The following is a 14,553-nucleotide window of genomic DNA, read 5'->3' on the forward strand; positions in this document are numbered from 1 at the left end:
GAAGATGGGAGATAGAGGGAGGCGTGGCCCTCGCACACAGACAAATGATAAAAATTTATGAATTTATGCGTTTTGGCCCCGAGTTGAAGTTGCTAGTTTTTGCAGGCGGCAAGCGATAAATTGTTGTTGCTACCGCTTGTGTTGCAGTTGCTGCTGCTGCTGCTGCTGCAGCATGGCTAAAAATCTACGAAAATGAATTGCAACTGCTGTGCGCAGAAACTCATTGCTGGGATCAGCTGAAATTCATTAGGAATTTTCGTGTTATTTATGAGTGTCTGCATGTGCCTGCATCTGTGTGTTATAATGCACTGAAGGAAAATGAAAATGATTAAAATAGGGTATCATGACTTATAGTTTGATTCCAATCAGGTTAATAATTACTTCAAAAAACGTTTTTAATAGACAAATCCTTTAGATTGATATGTTTTATTTTAAATCATCAAGGGTTACCAAGAACAGTTAATGAAAAATAATGCAGAATTCACATAAATATATTTTCTCTGCGTGTGCGAAATATAGCAAATATTTCGTATGAAAGTGTGATTAGTGTGCTTGTTTTAAATATGAAAACATGAACTAAACTGGTCTGTTGCTACTGCTTTTTCGGTAGCTCCTGCCACTGTAATTGATGATGATGATGCTGACGATGCTTGAGGGATTGCGGTAAGGTACATGCGTGGAAGCAGCAACAGCAGCGGCAGCGGCAGCAGCAGCAGCAGCAGCAACATCCCAGGAGCAACATGCAACCACCGGACCAAATGTCCGAGGTGAGTTAACAAAGTTGAACGCACATAAATCAACTTGCTCGCTTTGTTATAAAAGTTTGATAAAGCGTTTTGCACACATGCACACACAGGCAGCACACATTCCGCATTGCAATCTTGCTAATTGCTTGCCGAACGCACGGCCATGCTAATGTTGGCCGAAACGCCAGATGTTAACCGACTACCAACTACCCTGGGAGCCCCCCAATGAGTTGAATCCACCGGAAGTCCGATGGACCCGCAGGATTACGCATTACGGCATTCGAGCGGGCTTTTCTTTTGAGGGCTCCGGCCAGACTTGACCCCGTTTTCCGGGGAATCGTCCGCACTCACCATCACACTGTGCCATTCATCTCGATTCAGGCTCTCGCCCACAGTGACACTCGTTGAATGCTTGCCAAAGACGTGGACCACCTTCAGCTGGCCCTTCTCCACAATCACGTAGAGTGCATAGGGGTCCAAAATAATGCGATCCGGATTCTTAACGTTGTGATAGACGAGCAGGCCGTGCGGCAGTCGGGTGCGGAATTGAAACGAAATCTCACGGCAAAGTCTGCAAAGACAGAAGGTCGTAGAGCCGGCAGTGAATTAGCATTAGTGTTGCAAGTGTGGGCTCCCAAAAGTGGCTTAATATGGCATTTAATGTGGCTTAATTCTACGCGTTATATCCCTAATTAGTAAACACCAAAAATAAACAGCTAAAAAAAACATTTATTGACTGCCTAAAATTTAAATTAAAGTAAATATATTTAGTATAATTATTTTGTTAAACTTCTTAAGTACTGAACATCGTTTGCCTTTTTTAATTAAATCATTGGTTTGGCATACATATTTTATTATGACTTATTCAGACTCAACAATTTTTGTTGTCATAATTAAAGATAAATAGTTTTGGCCATAAAATAGCCAAGTTGGCCACACTTGGCACTTGTGTGGGTGCTGGTCTATTTGCTCGACAGAGTTTTAAATTTATTTGTTCTTTGCTCTTGACTGCTGTTGTCGTTGCTGTTGTTTGTGCTGCTCCTGCTGTCGGCAGCCACATGAGTTACAATTAAAACTACAGCACAAATTGCCAACTTGGCCAAGTACGTTGAGGCCACTGACCAGAGGCAACAACGATGGCAAGTAGAAGTTCCATTTGGCAAAGTTATGTTTAATTTTATTTGCCCCACTGTCTACATGTTTGTCCAACATGTGCGCTCTCCTCCGCATTTAAATAATATTTTTTATCTTAATTTAATATGCAAATGTCAAATGTTTCTGGCCAAATTGAATTTTAAATTTGACAACCCCGAAGATCTTGGCCAGAAGTCGTTTTGGACCATTTAGATGTCACAACATGGGCAGAAAGGTTTTGGCAATTGAGCAGAAAATTAACTTTTGACCTGGTTCTTGGTAAGCTTTTTTGCTTCTGCCTTTTATGCTTCTCTTTTGATTGTTTTGTGTAAGCTACCGATAAGATTGCAGTCCTTTTAAAAAACGTGATTGTTGAGAGAAAATCAATTTTGAAACTGGGGAGGCGACGTCAGTTTGGCTAATTGCTCTTGTACATTGCTTTCACTATTAACCCCAGATGTCATGGTGTTTTATAGCATTTTTCATACTTAATTTCTTGGTTGTCAGATTTAATTTTTTGCTTCGGTCAATTTAATGTCAGATTAAATTATTTTACAATTTGTTTTTAAAGCTACAGGAAAATGATTTACGATATTTTCTTGAGCATTGGTAATGGTTTTATTATACTTCGTAATAATTGATCTTTTGAAAGATAATAAAGTTGGAAGTAGGTTTTATATTCTTGCTTATTTTATTATTTCTCAAACTTATCAATGACCTTTATGGGGTTAAGCGAATGAAGCACTTTGAGCCAAAAGGCCAACAATCCGCTAAATGACGCGAGCGTTGCAGCGCGACGAGTTGAAGTGGCAGGAAAAGGACCTGAAGCTGCCACCTGGCAGGTGGTCAGTATTCCCCGCAGCACTCCCGGCCCACTCACCTTAATTGAAATGTCTGTATGATGTCGCCGTCCATTTGGATGAACGTGTTGTTCTTGGCGAAAACGAAAGTTTTGCCTTGGCCCGTCTCCGCGAAAGTCAACTCGGGGCCGCGCTGCTCGATGGGCACGGGCGTGGTTCCGTCCCCGCCCTCCGCCCCGCCCATTCCGTCCGGCGACTGGGCCGGACTCTGGGTGTACGGCAAACCGAGCAGCATGGAGCTTTCCGTGGTGCTCGGCTCACGGGTCGTGGACTGCAGGAAAGGTGGCAGGGTATCTGCAAGAGAATTTACGTTAATTGGTATTATTTTTGGCTCGTCGGAAGTATGCAAATTAATCAATGAAAATAAAACTCCCGAGTTGCTAATGCATTGATTAACATATCAATTTGTATCAATGTTTTCACTAGCTTTTGCGGTTTTCAAAAAGTTTTAATGTTTATTTCGCATATAAATTAATATATTTTATTATACTGCTTCAGTGCCATTAAATAATAAATTGTTTAACGCTTGATATGTGGATTGGTTTGACAACTGGCGGCTACTATTTAAATATGGGTTAACCCAATTATTGTGGCTGGCTTTTTGACAATAAGACTTTTGGCATGCAAATATTGGAACTAAAATGTGTTTACTTTTGAATAAAATATAAATACTTTAACTACTTACGTGGTCCGCCGATGCAGTGGAAAAGGCACTCAGCTTCGGTGCCGAAACGATTAGCGGGATTTCCTTCACAGCCGCCCCAAATGAAGTTGGTGCACTCGTTGGTGGTCGGTTCGTAGCGCCACTTGTAAATGTACTGCTTGCAGGGACCAGGATCACCCGGACCGGCACACTTCTCGTACTGGCTGTTCTTTTGTCCCTGGATCATCGCGGAGTTGTTCCCGCTGCCACTAATGCCGCTGTTGCTGCCACCGCCGCCGGCACCGCTACTCCCGCCCGCTGGCGAACCGCCCGCCGAGCTACCGCCCCCCAAGTCCGGTGCTGATTGTCCGCCGGGATTGCCGCCGGCCAATCCGCCGCCTCCGCTCAGGCTTACGTTGCTGTTCCCTAGACTGCTGGGATTTCCTGCAACAAGGATCGGCGAAATCCCTCCGACGGCAGCCGCCACATCCGTTGCCGTCATGTTGGGCAGGCTGAGAGTGGAAACTGAGCAAATTAGGTGCAGCAGTACCAGGCTGTGGGGCAAGGCCATCTCGAGGATGGAAGGCTGACGTCGCCCCATTTCTCTTCGGAAACTGTAACAAAAGATTTAGTTATTGGGTTAAAAAAATATTATATTATATTTAATTTTTATTTGTATGCAGAGACATTACATTCAAATTCGAATTTTGAATGTAGCTTATTTCGAAATTTAAATACAAGCGTTTTTAAATGTACCACTTCGAGCTCAAGTTGAAATTTGAAAGCTATTAGCTCTGAAGGTGTAAATATATAAATCCAGGCTTTTTATTATATCTCCTTTAAAAAACCTAAAATAATCATACTTTTATATTTGGTCTACAAAGTAAGCTCTTTCTTTTTTTCTGCAGGAACTAAGTGTCTTCATAGTCCTCCGCCACTTTTTGCCGCCTCATCCTTTACTTTGTTCATTAGATCTCGTGGTAATTGCACAATAAATTCAGCAAGGCAATTTACTTGCATGTCACAAGAGCAGAGAACAGATCTGAACAGAGACATTACAGCTTATGATTCCGGCTGCTGAAGAAGTTTACTATTGTCATGTGCGGCACTAAAATCCCATTTACATCATCGTGCTCATCATCATCAGTCAATGTCTCTGTTCCTCTGGGGCGACGATGCTGCATTTCTTGATGCCATTTAGCGGAGAGGAAAACGAAGCAAGTTTTCTGCTTTCACTTCCGCCGGAAATGTGACACACTCGTACACCCGCACAAACACACAAGACACTGGATGGAAGGAAGACGCATGAGCTTGGGTTGATTTACAAGTAGCTTAGCACCATCAAGCGAAAAAAGTGTCAAAAATTTCAAAATAATGATGCTCACAGTTTACACTAAATGGATGGGAGAGGGAGAAAAGTGAGCGGAAACTAGAGGGAAATAGGAAATTAAGTTTTTCGCACACCCTCCGGAAAAGTTTGAGAGCTTTCCATGGCTCAGATTATGGCTTAAACTGAAAGTTGGCTCAGCTCCACTGCGGGAGGCATTTTTTTTGTCTGCCATTTCCGTTCATAAGCAATTTTTAATTGTGGCTTTCGTTGCCCGGGCAGCATGAAAAATGAGCGCAGGGTCGACCAGCCGGGCGGAGTTCATGCGAATTAATAAACCTCAAAGTGTTGGTGCGGCATTAGACACGGGTCCGGCTCGGGTTCCGGGTCTGGGTCTTGAGCCAGGTCAACACAGAAAAAAAAATTGTAAAGCCGAAAGAAGAATCTTCAAAGGAGTAAACTTTAAAAGTAGGTTTTGAAGTTCGCAAAAAGAGCTACGTTTAATACCATTTATTTCAGACCTAAACAAGTGTTATTAACCCAGAAGAATAGGTTGTATATCATTTCAAAAATACTGAAATAAATAATTTAAAACACCACCGCTCTACTCTTAATTTGCACATTGAAATTTATGATTTGCAAAGTTATTCATTGATAATCGTAAATTCCGAATTCCATTCATCATTTCGTATGGGATTTTCCCGCAGTGAAGTCGCATGCTGGCAGAAATTATTGATGCATATGCCGGGTTGTCCAGGACGTGCGTGCCATCCTGTCGTGAGTGGGACCAGAGGATGGTGTCCTTTAGATGGATGGCCCAAAAATTGCATCGGATTTTGCCTGCTGAGCTGCGTGACCAAGAAGTTGGCTGGATGTCCATGTGCCACCCCGCAAATCTCCTCCTACTTTCAGGACCCGTATTCCTTTTATGTGGCCAGACGAGTGCAAAAGTTTACCTAACTTTGCCCAGGGACCCGCAAGGCAAATCCAACGCGATTCGGCCACATGCGAAGGATTTTGGCCTAAAGTGCATTAGGGAGCAGAGAAAACTTGGACCGATAAACCATCTGTTACCTGCGAGGACAGACGAGCAGACAGACCTAAGTCGGGCACTCAGGTAAAACGGCACCCCAAAGGATTGGCCGCGAAAAATGGGAAAACCCGCCGGGCAGGCAAAAACAGATAAACACGACCGGGCCTGCATAACGGGAGGAGGTCCTCGAGGTCGTTTAAAAACCCGCCTAAACGCAAACCTGGCATGCATTTGCCACTTAGCCGCCAGAATGGAAGCATCGGTCGCCTACGCTTTATTTTTGCACCGCCAAGAGCTGCAGCGCCGCAAAATGCAGTACACCCAAGTGTCCAAGACGAAGATTCAGTTGACCAAGGAGCTTATAGCCGAGCAAAAGCAACGGCTGTCCACCAGCTCACCCGAGGACCTGGAGATCCTGAGCAGGGAGACCCAGTTCAAGCGGCAGCTCCAGCAGAAACTCAAGCACCGGAACAAGCAGCTAAAGGCGATTGCCAAGCACCAGGAGCGGCGGGGCTGAGGCAGCAGGATGAGTCTCGACTTCCCTCAGGGTTACCACTTTAATTAGTTTTAGTTGTACGCAAATGATGTGTGCTTTTCCATAGTTTAGTTTAGTCCTAGCTCAAAGAAATACAATTTCCCATTAAAATCAAGTAAATCTTGGAGATACTCTCTTGAAAAATAATAAGATATATAGAACTACCTCTAATGTATAAGTTTTTATATAACGTTTATTAAATAAATTTAAAAATCAACATTAATCTCATAAACTCAGTCTTTTCATTCGAATTTAAGACATTTATCAGCTCACGTTTATCAATAGACCTCCTGGCGAATTGCATTAATTCAATCACTCACTTGCACTTGCGGTCCAATATCCTGCCACGACTATCCCATTTATTTAACACTCGCAATTTTTTACTAACCCCATTAAGGGTATTCATTGATCGATGCATTTTCCGCGAAACTTTTCGCACTTTCCCCGCTCTGTTGCCATTTCCTCCTCACTTTTTACCGGCTCCACAGTAAACGCAAAGCGATTTAAATTGAGCTCGCGTACGTTGCACACCAATAACAACAACAACAACAAGAATAATAATGGCAACAAGAACAACTAGTACAACAACTGGGAAAGAAGCAACAAAACTAAGTAATAACAGCACCCTGAGGGAATCCCCTTCCACCAAACGCCCCCGCTAAATTACACGTTTTGTGTTCAACGTCGACGCCTCCCGCACTATATAGCGCTATATATATATTCAGCTATAGGATGGAAAAAGAAGGAGGCAGTAGAAAAAGAAAGCGCGCAAGGCAGAGTGAGAAAAAAGGAGGAATGGAGGGCGAATGAAAGCAAAGTGAAGTCAAATTAAATTAAATGACAGATGTCTGACATTTTGATAGTCGTGCGTGAGGCTCTATATTTCTTGGTATGTGTGTGTGTGTGCATATAAACACATGCAAATAGTGCACTTTGAAAAACAATAGGATGATTAGAAAAAAATAGTAAATTGTTTTACAACTTGTACAAGCTAAAATAAGTTATTATGTGACTTAAAAATGGAAGGCTTAATTGCTAAATAATTATCAATAAGTAGGTAAAATTTCTATTTTAGGACTTAAGATTTGTGAGAACTTAATATGGGTTTCAACAGATTTTTTAGGAATTACTCATAAAAGCTATTAAAAATGATGTTTTTTTTCCAGTGCCCAAGCACTTGTGTATGTAAATGTCAAGTGTCGCAAGGCAAAATGCACATGCACTTGCAGGGACAATAGTGGGGATCGATGGGCCTCAGGGGGGTCAGGGGTTAACAGGGGGATTGTTGGGGTGTTCCTTAGTGGGACTGACTGGGTGTTTGTCGGCGGTGTGTGCATGTCTCCCAAGTGTTGGTCGCGTAAGGGTAATGAATTAAAATAACTTGATTGCATGAAATTGAACGAATTGTTGCCCAAGGAACTCGGGACAGAAAATGGAAATGGGAAATGGGTTGTCGAAGGGGCTGTTGGGGCAGGAAGGAAAATTGTGTTCGGCGCGAATGCAGCTCGCGGAAATTGCACTCCTTGAGCGACTTTCTGTCTGTCAGTCGGTGTGTGTGAAAAATATTTACTGAAATTTGTATATTAAGTGACGACGACAACGGCAAAGACAACAACAATGGTTATAGTCATTGTTGTTTTAGTCTTTTGATGCTGTTAGCGTCACGGTCGCGTACGCCAAGTGCGAAGTATATATCTTCCATATACACACACATGTGTGCCCTACAATAGAAGTCAGAATGCATGAATGAGTGCTGCTAACTGCGTGGGAGGACTCTGAACATTTTCAGGACCAAGAAAGGAACCGGCAAGACAAAGGATGTGAGAAGGGAGGCGGCAAAGAGGAGCAAGGAAGGTCGAGAAACGAAGCAAGTGCTGCAGGCATTTAGCCGTTGTGTTCTGCTTCACCAGAAGTCCTTATGTGACTGAACCTTACAGTAAAGATTAGCTAGGAAAAATGTACGCATTTACTATATGCATTTCTTTTCATTCCGATTTTCTACAATTACAGAAGATTTAATATAATCAAATGTGACAAACAAACTCAAATTTGAAACCAACACAATATTAACAAAATATTTATCTGAAAATTTGATTTGCTCAATTCGCAAATTAACAAATCTAATTAAGCAGGAAATAATTCAACTTGATACTATTCCATAAATTTGTTATGCAAATTTAAATTGCCCAAGTGTCACATCATAATTAATATTAATAACCAAGAAATAAATTTCCTTAATTAAGAAAATAAAGGGGGTAACATGTATTGGCTTTCTTAGATTTTTTTGTGTTAAACACCAAACTATTTAGCTGGGCTTTGAAACACCATTTTCCCCTATCCTTTGTAGTCACAACTCACTGTGGAGGCAAAGACAAAACAGACAAGATTTGTGCGAGCATTTTCGCACTAACAAATTCAATTATTTGCAAGCACTTTAAAAATGATTTAATGCCTGTCGTCCGTTGTCCGTCGACGAAGCGAAACACTAAGCCATTAAATGAAACTATAAATGTTTGCATTTAGCAATAGTTTATGTCGCACACTCACATTCGCTTAAAGCCCAGTAACATGGCTTAGAATACTAAACGAAATTTACACGCCTAGCTGGGTAGAGTTTAGTTTTCGGATTGTTTGGCTGTCCGTTTGTCCGGGAATTTCCGTCTGGCCTGCTCCATATGCATTATAATTGCCTGTTATTTTGCCATTGTATAAATGATTATTATTTAATTTGCTAGCACTTGCGGGGAAATTGTTTGTTTCTTAGTTTGTCAGCGAGTGCGTCGCCAAAGAGCTATGCCAGTTCTGGATTAATGAGCAATTTTTAAAAGGTCGTTGAGCGTACACTGGATTTTAATTGAGTGGATATCGTGCAATATGATAATCTGCACAATAAGTTAATCCTTACCTCATCACCATGTCATAAATTGCCCATCGCTAATAACCAACTGTGCAGCTTGCTGATGGCCAACTTCAAATTAGTAAGCTTTTTTTGCGGCTGCGTCGTGTGTAAATAAGACTGGCTTAATTTAATATCTCTTTAATATTTATTGATGAATTTAAAATTTGGTGTCTAGTTTTTTTAATCACTGAGCACCTCAGTTACTTTGTGCTTGACTTAATTATTATTCTTACTGGCAGGAACTTTTGTAGTATTAATGTGATTTTGTTTTTGTGCTTCTTGTAAGTCAAACATTTGTGTTTTAAAAACCCTAATCCATTTGGTTTTTCCTTTATATCTTTGGTTGGCTTCTATTTATCACACAAATTACCAAAAAACATTTTAAATTCCGCTCGAGAGATGAACTTTTTGTACTGAATTACCTTGAACTGCAATTAATTTCTTTACAACACGATATTAATTTGATCCTTTAAATACGTTTAAATGCAATTTGTATATAATTGTTGATTTCTTGCGGAGACACACATTAAAGGCTTTAACTTTATTTACTGATTTACAAAACAACAACTTTTATTGCATTCGTGCATAATTGGCATCATTTACATTTAACTTGCACTTATTCCATTACAGGCCATGTTTCACTAGTGAATACAAAAATAATATTTATTTAAATGCACTTCCGCAAACACTATTATAATTTTATTAGCCAAAATGAGCATGTTAAAAGCGTAAGCACGAACACATAAAAATACCTAATTTATGTTTGTTATTTTATTCAAAAACTGGGTACTTTAAAAATTTCCATATCAATTCACATTTGCTGCGGCTCTAGCACTCTTAACACCCGCATTTATTAAATTAAACGCGCTTTCATTTATGCATTTTTATTAACTGGCCAAAAATGGCTTAATTACATGCAATTTATACCAAAGAGCACTCGAAACGATTTTATAGATGGCGAAATAAAAAAACAGCAGTGCGCTAAAATCGCAATCTGCAGTTTATCCTGTTTAAGCGATGATATGCCAACTTATTGATTTAATTTGCTTCCTGTGCGCTGAAATCATTATGGCCGAAAGAGGCGAACTTGCGCAAACACATGTCGATTGGGGGCTTGCAGGGATTGGAGGGGGCGTGGCAGGGTCACACACTCGAGCGTAAAGCGTTGCCCAAAATGAGGTCAAAGTGCGCTGGCGTTTTGCGTGACTGAGCGCTCGTTTCGCTCTTTCTGTATAAACGAGTATGCTTGTATGTATGTACGAGTATGTAAGCGAACTCTTCAAGGATGTGTCGCTGCAGTGGTATTGTGCTTTATATTTTCACTATTTTATTTTCTGCTGACGCACACACAAACTCAAGCTCGTGTGAACTCATCGAGCTCTGTTTGTTTGTTTGTTTGTTTGGTTGCCTGTATCCTGCGGCTGATGAATCAACTTTTGCCTTTACTCAAGTCACGAAACACAAACCGAAAAACGCACCGAAATCAACCGGTCGAGGATTACATTTGCGTGAAAATCAGAGACAATCGAACACAAGCACGGCTCCGACACGCCGGAAAAGCCGAAAACAGGACACAGACACCGAGATCCGGTTGAGGACCCGCATCCCCAGAAGGTCTCTTGATTAAACGAGATTCGAGTGGCCCACGCGTCGTATGAGCAATGCCAGTCCGCATCCTTTGATTCCGAATTGACCCGTTCACTGCCGACGTGCTAATTGCTTGTCCAGGATAATGAATACTCCATTCGGCGGCCAGAGACAGGGGCTCCTTGCTCTATTTCGTCGCCATTTAATCCACTTGCCTCGACCTACGCGGTGCGACTAATTCCAGCGACGAAACGTTAAAGCAACGACGCCGGCAGCGACTACAACTGCTAGTTAGTTAGCGTGCTAAGCAGCAGGAACAACAATAGCACACCCACGCACTTAAAGAAAATTTTACTAATAATGTGCGAATTAAAAAGCTATTTATTTGGCATTTACTGATTCTAACAATGGCATATAAGCAAAATGAAGTTACCCAATAAAATATATTTAATAAATAATATAATATAATATATTAAAAAATGTAAATAAAATATAAGCTATCAACTACGTGATTTAATACTACTGAATTTCGTATTGCTTATCTTTCAGCTTTTATTTAATTTAATTTGTTTTATATCACAACGCAACCCTGACTTTGTTTGGATAAATAGGATCTTAACTAATATAATATATTCTTCGCCCACATATTTTGGATGTGGGAAACTATTTTTTTCCCTGTAGACACACATTGGTGGGGAGTGGTTAGCAGAGTGGGTGGCGACATATAGCATGCGAGACAACGATGTTGTGCGGTCTTGTGGCGGTTTTGTCGAGGGTGCCGACTTAAGAGGGGAACTCGTGGTGCCTTGGATTGACCGGGCGATTTGCTGCGGCTTAGCCATTAAACTGGGCACATTATTAGTTTAAGTTTGGTCCGGACTTGGGTCACTGCTACGATTAACCGTAATAGGCGTCAATTGGAAAATTACCGCCGATCTGCCGCACATCTGAGGCCATGTATCCGTGTCCGTTGGGTGTTTTTGGCTGTGATTGTGTCGAGGTGGAAGACAAAAGGCCAGGGACTAAGATTTCTCGGATTTATTCGGTTACTCTTTACGGTATACTCTACTCTTAGGGGTTTTTAGGGGTTTTTTTTTAAAAATGGTTAATATAAAAATATAATAATTAGGAATCTTTAAAAGTTTGAGCCCTGAATAGTCAGTGGTTCTTTTATGTTACTCAAATAATCATAATTATTTAAAATGTTTGCTTGCATTTGAAATTTATGGCGAAATATAATACTACAACACAAAAAAGTCTGTACACCTAGAAATGCATATTTCTGTTAGTAATTAGATTTGTACCAATATGTACATATGTACATGTTACCATGACAGTGAATTGTACATTTTTGCAAGAGCATTGTGCTGTCCTATGTCCTTCCATATCTGGTGTCTAGCCTTGGGCTCTCAGTCCCCAGTGTTATCTAAATAAATGATGACTTTTTCTGAGGTTTGTGTGGCTCATTTAAAATTCAATTTATTTTTGGCAGCCTCCTGGCAGAGCGACTGGAAAAAAAAAGATTCTGTCACAAAATTTGCATTACTTTTGGCATTGATTTTGTGCACGGAGAAGAGAAACGAGACACCGAGACACCGAGACAGATGTCTTGGGTCGCGAATCTAGCCGGGGCATCTTGGCTCCGTAATTCGTGTGGCAATTGTCTTAATTCGAAAATTGCAACTCTCGCTGCTCGCCGCCGTAGACAAATTGTGGCCATGCACGAGTGTGTACGCATCTGGGCAACCACGATAATGATTGTGTCCCAAGATCCGACCAGATGACAGCCACAATTCTATTTTGTTGCTGCTGCGGCTTATCTTTTGCCCATCAATGGGGGAGAAAATGTATTTGCACACTGGAAAAATAACCGCAAATAATTTGTTGCTCAATATATATTTTAATTTATCGTTGGGCAGTTAATTATGAATTTAAATACCACTCAAATAAATCCGTTTATAATAAATGAATATATTTTAATCTTAATATGTTAATATGTATTTAATATATTAGCGAAATATTTTTCTTACTGCACACTTGGTAAATGTATGTATGTACTATGTCTTGTCTCTTTTGATACAAACGATGACATGTGAGATTTGCGCGGCTCGGTCAAACAAAAAATTGGCGATTGACCTTTGACCCCGAGTTTTGCGCGCATACTTCGAGATGGGCTTTTTATTGTTGTGAATTCATTAGCTCGCTTATTAGTTAATTGCGTTTGATGCTCGAAAACATATAAAAAGCCCCCCGATAACCAACCAACGATCTGTTGTCATGTGATCGAAAAAGCGACGACGAGCGAGCTTATTAAACCAGTTATGGATGCAGTTGTGTGTGCGGGTGTTTTACAACAACAACAATAATAGCAACAACAGTATAAACTGGGGGACTTGGATCACGTGCGGTTTTGTCTGCCCGTTATAGGCTATGCTAATGACTTGACACAGACTCACAGATACACACGAACACCAAGAGAAGTGTGCCCACTGTCTGTCAGAAGCTTTGTCATTTCAATTTGCAAAACACCAAATGAGAAGTGTAAATGTGAGTACAATCACTGTGACAAGATATTCGCAGATACACATTTTAAACACGAATTGGTTCCACGTAATTTACCTTAGAATTCAAGCATTTGTTCTGCTGACGATATTAGTCAGTTATTTGCATTCACTGAAATTCGAAAGGGTTTGTTAGATGATGTGTTATGGGATCAGAAAGTGCCGCATCAGGTACCTTTTTGGCAAAACTTCGAAAATTCTGACATGAACAGAGGATATAATATCGACCATCGGAAAATGAAAATTTCTGAATAAAGTTTTATCGAGGATGCGATTACAAACATTTAAAGGTATGCTACTTTGGAATCGGACTGAAATTGGCAACATTATGGGTTGTGAACCTCGAGAATTAGTCTCCTGTCGGCAAAACACCGGAAAGCTTGGAAAAATTTTAGAGAACAGAAAATCGACTTGAACGAAAATGAAAAATATAAACCCTTTTGGCAAGCCAACTTCCGACTGTAGTCATAATACCCCCTGCAAAGGTGTAAAATTAAGAGTTCCATCATTTAATTTCTGACTCTATTTAAAATACCATAAAAAATCTGGCCACCTCACTTAATTCGATTATTGTGATATTTAATTTGTCACTATATACATTGCTATATTTGTATATTGTCACAACTTCAACCGCATTCAGTTTTTTGTTGACACATTTCGGTTTACCCTACCAATTGTTCGCTCATTAATCGCTCTAACCAAACATTAACTACATTATTGAGTTTTCGAAGGGAGAATTGCATTTTAATTTGATTTCTGCCGCTTGATTTCCAATTAAAATTTCAACAAACAACAAATCGGAAAAAAATTCAAATGCCAAGTGAAGCGTGACTGCTGGAACTCATTGTTTATTTAAACGTATTTGTTGACAAATTAATATGCAGACAACATGAGCTAATTAGAATTTCTAGTTCAAATAACCCGAGCAATCGTTTGGGCGGTCTTGCCGCAAACGATATATGGAAATGGGATAAATATGTATATAGAAAACAAATATACTTCAAACGACAGGGAAGCAATTAGATTGACGGGGTATTTTAATTAAATTTAAATGAAATTATAATGCTCTCCATTTAATGATGAAAATTATTATTTTATGTTGCTACTGGAAAAACCTACTGCAAGTCTTTCTAGTTGAGTTTCCAACAAATATTAAAAAGTGTTTACTATTTGCTTTTCACTATTCTAGTGCTTTAATTCCTTGCTTTTGGTAATTACGATTTCAAGC

The 14,553-nt window shown here is 40.2% G+C and overlaps 2 protein-coding genes across 6 annotated transcripts in view; one reads left to right on the forward strand and one right to left on the reverse strand.

Annotated features, from left to right (window-relative positions):
* LOC108096262 overlaps window positions 1-14,553 on the reverse strand; it is a 63,177-nt gene that overhangs the window by 44,643 nt on the left and 3,981 nt on the right. For 4 of the 5 annotated variants that reach the window (XM_017197719.2, XM_017197723.2, XM_017197722.2 and 1 more), the window contains exons 1-5: window positions 9,600-9,814; window positions 9,184-9,527; window positions 3,426-3,997; window positions 2,761-3,034; window positions 1,098-1,317 (exon numbers count right to left, since the gene is read on the reverse strand). In XM_017197719.2, coding sequence (XP_017053208.1) covers window positions 1,098-1,317; window positions 2,761-3,034; window positions 3,426-3,997; window positions 9,184-9,194 — 1,077 coding nt within the window. In that variant the 5' untranslated portion in view covers window positions 9,195-9,527; window positions 9,600-9,814. Of the gene's footprint in view, window positions 1-1,097; window positions 1,318-2,760; window positions 3,035-3,425; window positions 3,998-9,183; window positions 9,528-9,599; window positions 9,815-14,553 lie in introns of those variants that run through there. The other variant, XM_017197721.2, reaches the window with a different exon arrangement.
* On the forward strand, window positions 5,949-6,289 carry LOC108096268. The gene has a single exon (XM_017197729.1). The coding sequence runs from the start codon at window positions 5,994-5,996 to the stop codon at window positions 6,258-6,260; it is 267 nt and encodes an 88-aa protein (XP_017053218.1). The 5' UTR covers window positions 5,949-5,993; the 3' UTR covers window positions 6,261-6,289.

This window comes from Drosophila ficusphila, unplaced genomic scaffold (genome assembly GCF_018152265.1).
Source record: "Drosophila ficusphila isolate 14025-0441.05 unplaced genomic scaffold, ASM1815226v1 contig_106, whole genome shotgun sequence".
Lineage (NCBI taxonomy): Eukaryota > Metazoa > Arthropoda > Insecta > Diptera > Drosophilidae > Drosophila > Drosophila ficusphila.